Source organism: Strigops habroptila, chromosome 19 (assembly GCF_004027225.2).
Source record: "Strigops habroptila isolate Jane chromosome 19, bStrHab1.2.pri, whole genome shotgun sequence".
NCBI classification, from domain to species: domain Eukaryota; kingdom Metazoa; phylum Chordata; class Aves; order Psittaciformes; family Psittacidae; genus Strigops; species Strigops habroptila.
Window position 1 is genome coordinate 2,938,912 of NC_044295.2, and position 6,238 is coordinate 2,945,149.

The 6,238-nt window shown below is 46.6% G+C and overlaps 1 protein-coding gene across 2 annotated transcripts; it reads right to left on the minus strand.

Moving 5' to 3' along the window:
• Nucleotides 1–82: 82 nt before the first annotated feature.
• GSDMA (gasdermin A) lies at nt 83–6,207 on the minus strand. 2 transcript variants are annotated; one of them, XM_030508448.1, is made up of 10 exons: nt 6,010–6,207; nt 4,707–4,969; nt 4,343–4,553; nt 3,689–3,854; nt 3,507–3,600; nt 2,729–2,776; nt 2,329–2,483; nt 1,773–1,923; nt 1,563–1,636; nt 83–1,019 (listed from the first exon to the last, which is right to left on the minus strand). In XM_030508448.1, exons 2-10 carry the CDS (start codon nt 4,918–4,920, stop codon nt 789–791), a joined length of 1,344 nt encoding a protein of 447 aa, XP_030364308.1. In that variant the 5' UTR covers nt 4,921–4,969; nt 6,010–6,207; the 3' UTR covers nt 83–788. The 2 variants fall into 2 exon arrangements, with proteins under 2 accessions (XP_030364308.1, XP_030364306.1); XM_030508446.1 differs by lacking the exon at nt 6,010–6,207 and adding an exon at nt 5,176–5,986.
• Between the last annotated feature and the right edge of the window lie 31 nt (nt 6,208–6,238).

Here is a 6,238-nt window from a genome sequence, read left to right on the forward strand (position 1 = left end):
ATGAGGGACCCCCGCGCTGAGGGGAGCCGGGCGGGTGGCACCGCGGCGTTACCTCAGGGTAAAAACTGCCCTTTAAAAGTGCTCAGTTGGTCAGTAAAGAACTTTATTTATAAAGCAGTCATTAAAGCATGCATAATACTATTCTGAAGTGTAGTTTCACACACACTTCTCGCAGGTGGGGTGTGTGATGCTGCTTTACCGGGTGGGCATCGTTAAACCGCACTAAGATCCCCCTTAGCAGTTAATTGAGCCATGGTGTTACTAGGGAGGGATTCCTCGTGTGCTCCTTGGTGTGTGAGCAGCTGTGGTAGTGGTTTGGATTTAGGAAAATCAGGATCATGTAAAGCTCAACCAACCGGCATGTGATTATTTGGGCTGGTGGGTTTTGCAGTTGGCATTCTGCATTCACGTGGGAGGAAAGGAGAACCAGGTTTGGGAGCTGGCTTCGAAAAGGAGTTTTCTTGCCTTAAGTTTGATTTTAGAATCATCGAGTGGTTTGGGTTGGAAAGGACCTAAAAGCTCATCCAGCTCCAACCCCCTGCCACAGGCAGGGACACCTTCCACTAGAGCAGGTTGCTCCAAGCCCCTGTGTCCAACCTGGCCTTAAACAGTGCCAGGGATGGGGCAGCCACAGCTTTTTTTCTTTGCTACTCATTTCAAAGCAGTGTAAGAGCCTCATCTATGCAGGGATGAAACTTGGAGAAAGAAGCTGGCTTGTGGTAAGAGACTTTCAAATACATTGTTAAGTGACTATCTTTAAATCACCACTCATGGGAGGATTGTGTAACCTAACATGGGTTACTCAGAAGGTTGAGGACGTATAGAGACACGTACAGGGCTGCTATGGCTGAGAAGGCTCCCTCTGTGCAGGCAGCAGATCCATCCTCATGGAGCTTCACCCCACTCATCTCCATCATTGCAATGGTTAGTTGGTGTTCCCTCTCTCGGGAGAAGGAGAGCAAGCTGGGGTCTGTGTTGGACCCCTTCCTGTGTTCTCTCTGTTTCAAGATGCTCTCAACCTTCATAGCAAGGACCAAAAAAGAAAGGCAAAATCCATGTTTTAATATCCCCTCTGTGGAAGTTGTTAAGTAAATGAGCTCTTGGGTTTGTGAGGTGCTTCTCATATGGGACTTTTCAACCTGAAAGATTATTGTGCTTGTGTATTCAGTTCCTGGCTGGAACTAACTAATTCCTTGGGAATTAGTTATGGCCAAGAAATTACAATTGTCAAATGGTGGGGTTTATGCTGTTTTCTTTTTTGAGTCAGGAGCCAAAGCAGCCAGAGATCTCTGACCACCATTTCCAGCCAAGTGGTGGTAGCTGAGTCCAATTGAATGCTGATTATCAGCAAAAGAATTTGGTCTTCATGTCTTGGGGTGATTTTCCTTAAAGTATTCTGATCCCTGCCAAGTTTGAAGCAATTATTCCTTCCTTTTGCCCCGTGTTACCCTGAATTGTGGTAATGCTACCTGTATCATCATGTAAATGTTCCTTTACTTGAAATAACACCCCCCCCCCCCCAATCCCTTCATTTGAGCCCGATGAGGTGTATGTTCTCTCACCAGCTTAAGCTGTTGGGCCACAATCTTGTTTTCCAAGGACTCGAGCAGCAGCAGGAGCTGATCCTCATTGAGCTCTGCAGAATTAAACCAGATTTGTGCTATAACCCCACCACCATTGGAGCCAGCTGGGGAGATGTGAAGGGTGAGGAATGCTCTTCATGTGTCATGCTGCTACTGGATTTCTCTGTTAACCTGGCCAGCAAGCCTTACCTTCTAAAGCATCAAGAGTGTAGGTGATGGCTGTTGCCATGCTGTGGAGAACGTGTGCTGGGGAATGCTGCAAGTGGCTCAGCAGGTCTTTTAAGGCTGCGCTTTCTGTTTTCAGCTCACCACTGTCACCTTCATCAAGAACTGCTTCCATCTAGGGGAGATAGGAAGAAACAGCAGGATTTAAGAGGCTGCTGAATAGTCCCTTGCAGTCCAGGAGCATGCGAACGGTCGTGTAATATGTGTCTTCCCCTCCCTAAGAGCTATTTGTGAGGCTGTAATTGAGGCTTTAGCATTCACACTGGCTCCAGTTAAAGACAGAATATGCCATTTAAATAGTTTGATACCTTCAGGTGAACCTGCTGGGCTCTACAGAGGACACATTTCTGCAGCTGACTCTGTCCTGAGCACCTTCTTTCTCTGTGTGGTGCTGGAGACCAGACATGCTCTGAGTGAAGGCTTTTTGGGTTGGTAGTTGTGGCACAGGAGAGGTGGCTTCTGGGGTGAGAGGTGGATGTCTCCAACTATAAATCCTGGTAGTAAGAAGAGCTTTGCTTACCTTCTGGCTCAGTTTTTGGAAGAGGTTCCTGTCTCTCATCACAGCTTTGATGGCTTTTAAAAAGATGATGGACAGCTGAGAAGACAACTTGGAGAGAATGTGGCAATTCCTTTTAACTTCTGCCTCCAGTGCTCCTAATGTTCCTTGCAAGACACCTGAAAACCAGAACGAGCCCAAATATCACTTCCAAACCAGGCAAGTTCACCGGCACCTTACATTTAGAGTTTGAAACTCTTCTATGAGTATTTTCTTTTAAAGCAATGTGCAACTTTGAGTTGTCATGTCTCTAAACTACAGCAAAGACATTGATTCTGGTGGCTTGTGTTTACCTGGAGAGATTCAATCTTGCCCAAAGGGGTTAGAAATAGTGCAAGGGGAAGGAGTAAAATACATTTCTTACCATCAGATGCCAACTTGCGTGTAAGTTTTTCTGGGAAATAATGAAGACCTGCAACAGGAGAAAAAGGACATTGCTGAAAGGCTTCAAACTGGGGGGGTATTTTTTTACAAGGGTGGTTGGTTTTAAGCCTGAAGATGTTGGTGTCCCACGTCTGACATCTCACGTGCTGGTTGTAGGTCAAGTTGTGCTCTCCTTTAGTGCATCTGTTCATTTCAGACTCCTTATTCCTGAACCTCATTCCCTACTGTCCTGTGCCTTACATCAGGGTCTGTATTGGGCAGTGAGTGTGTTAAAACACAAGGAAATTAATATGACAGCTTATACTCAACCAGATCCACGCAGGCGTGGGGAGCACAGGGGCAGAAAGCAGGATTTGTGGAGCTCAGTCCTTTCTTTCTCTGCCTATCCCAGTGAAGGAGCAGCCACCCTGTTTGCTCCCTGTCCTTCTGAGGGGGAAAAGAAACCGAAACTAGCTCTGCTCTCTGTGTCATTTCTCAGCAGGAGCTCTGCAGTTCCTGGAATTTGGAGCTGAGGCTTTCAGTATCCCTCTCTCCTTCCTTATCACCCCCCTGAAGCTGCATCTCTTTCCCAAAGAGCTCTTTTAACTTGTGTACTATGTACAGCCCTCTTCCCAGGGGGTTTCTGTTGCTCACATTGTGTTCATGCCCTGAAATGAGCTGAGTGCAGCTGTGAGACTGAATAATGCTTCAGAAAACATCTTTCCTCTTCAGTGGTGTTTCCCAAATGAAGGAGTTGGCAGTTTTTGGAAGTTACTTACCCCACGATGCATCTGAAATGGCCAGCTGGAATGCTCTGAAGGCCAGGGTGCAGCCCTTGGGTATGGTTATGCTTTGCTTGTTCTCTCTGGCACCCTGGTTAGTGAAACATAAATGTGTTACCAGGCTTGGAAGATGTGCAGAGGGTGGGGAAGGGCTGTATCCTGAGCCTGGAAAACCAAACCTTGGCACAGAACTCGGCGTAAAACTGGGCCATGAAGTTCCCCTCTGCCCCGGAGGTTTCCTCGAAGCTGGCCTCTTCCAGGGTTTCTATGGTCTCATGAACCACGTACAACTTCTGGCCTGTTTTCTGTAGTTGTTGAATGAAGGAGTGATTTGTATTAATTTTCCTAAAAGAGACAAAAGAATCCTGGTTTAGTTAGGACAAAATCCTGTAGGACTGTATGCTTGTGTTACATGAAAATATCACCATGTCTGTGGCTTCTGGGGGGGGGAAAGGTGACAGAAAATGGGCTTGGAATTCTTGCTGTCCTCAATGCATTCCCCTTCTCTGTCTGAGGGGCAGTGATGTGGTGGCCTGGCAGGTCAGATAGGTAATGCATCCTGATCTAAGTGCTCCTTCCCAGGTACAAACCATGAGGGAAGAGGACTTGACTCCATCTTGAGGTGTTCCTGCTTTCTGAATGGCAGAGAGATCTGTAAGCATTACAAAGCTGGGTAAGGAATCTTCATCACCTCTCTTTCCTGGCCTCTGGAAGTCTGCCTGCTCCAGGAGGATGCATATTCCTGGGTCTTAATCTTGGGGTTTGGCTATTGGGAAAACCATTGTGTGACCTGGCATGGGGCAGAGGAGGATAACCCTTTGTGCCTGCCTTACCTTTCTGTTTTCAGTGCCTCGAGTTTTGGTGGTGGTATGTGGTTCTTCTGCAGCTTGATGGACCACTCTTCGGCCAAAGAGGCAGCTCCTTTCAGCTCCACTCTTGTGGGGTCAGCAGAAAGCCTGAGACTCCCATCGACTCTGTCAGAGACACTCTTTTTGACTAGAAATTGCCTTGAATCTTGATCACCTCCATTGAGAATGAGCGACTCTGAAAACATTCCATGCGTTTGCGTAAGCGTGATTACACAGACTCAATATTACAACTATTTGTGCACAAGAAAGATGGAACATGATGGAGTTCAGTCCCAAATGTTTTGTTCGTGGAAATTGTGAGCTTAAGATTGATAAATGTGGCCTTTACCTGAGCTTTTACCATCCTGTCCGGGCAGCAGCACGTCGTCCAGCCTGTACCACGTCTGTCTGTAGCAGGGAGATGGGTGGAATATGGCTTTTCTTTTTCTTCTCACTAGGCAGAGGGGTCTGAAATGTTCGTGGTCCAACATGCTGCGAACTGGGACCAGGTCTCCATCTGGATCCATTTGATTCACTATGGATTTGGTGACTTTTTTAAACATCCTGTTGCAGCTGGATGAATTTCTGAGCCACAGTAACGTGGACTTGTGCCTTAGGAAGAGGCAAGACACATTAAGCCAAATCACTTGAAATACAAGGAGAAGGTTGTAACAAAACATGTTATTTTAATTAGGAAGAACTTTTCCAAATGGATAAGCACCCCAAAAAGCCCATCTTAGTCCAAGACACAACTTGGATGGGATGGTTTATAGGGAAGCATTTGGAGAGGTAGAAGCATGAGGCTCATTTCGACTCACCCTACCCTTTGCTGGTGAGCACAGGTCATTTGGGAGCACTGCTCTTCAGCACTGGAGTCTTGTATTGCTCTTTCAATTAAGCTATTTTGCTGCATGTACCAGTACATACCATGATAATTTTCATTACTGCACATTGCACCTTAACCTAGGACCCGTCGTGGTCCTAAATGCTTGAATCAGTTTCATTTGGTGCCCTGATGCAAGTTTAAAAGAGAAAAAAGCTTGAGCAGTTTCTTGCTGGGTTTTTGCTGGTTTCCTTGTGCATCTTGTTGCTTGGCAGGAAAGAGTCAGCAGTGCTTCAAAGTAAGAGCAGCACAAAAAGATTGTGTTTTGTGTCTTGCTGTGAGAAGTGAAAGTGCTGAAGGGTGAACAGTGTGTTGTAAGTAAGAGAAGTCTAAATGAAACCCAGAAGTGTTGTAAGTAGGGAAGTAGGAGACCTTGTTCAATGGCAAATCTCCCCCAAAATACAAAGAAATCCTCCCAGCACAGCTCCTTGGATGTGCCCTGGTGCTCTGCCCCTGTCCCTCCCAGAGGAGAACTGGCTGTTTAATAGGCAGAAAGAAAATCACTGTTAATTTCCTAACAGTGATTTTAGCCCAGAGTTTGAGGTTTGCTTCAGTTGGGGTATATAAGGGGGGATGAAGAACTTTGTGTTGTATGAGATGGAGCTGCGGAGGGGAAATCATCTCATGTGCTGAATGTGGGATCATTTAGGTAGCACCGACAGGACTCATTCCCTTGGGAGACATCGAACAGAGATAAAAATGAAACTGGCACACTTCCTAGTTTGCTTTACCCATCATCAGTACCGAAAGCTCTTAAAAATGTACTTGCCTGTTTGGGGGGTGAGTGGCTTCTCCTCCACTGGTGGGCAACGTGCAGAGCAGTCCACGGAGCTTCCAGAGCGGAGCAGCCTCTCAAGCAGCAGCCTGGGAACTGCGCTGTCCCTGCCTTTCCCGTCAGAGGTCCGGAAACTTCTGCTGAATGAGGCAGAAATGCCCGTTGCTTGTATAGTTCTTCCTCTAAAAGTTAGTCACTGACCTGAGTCAAGCTGTTGTGATTG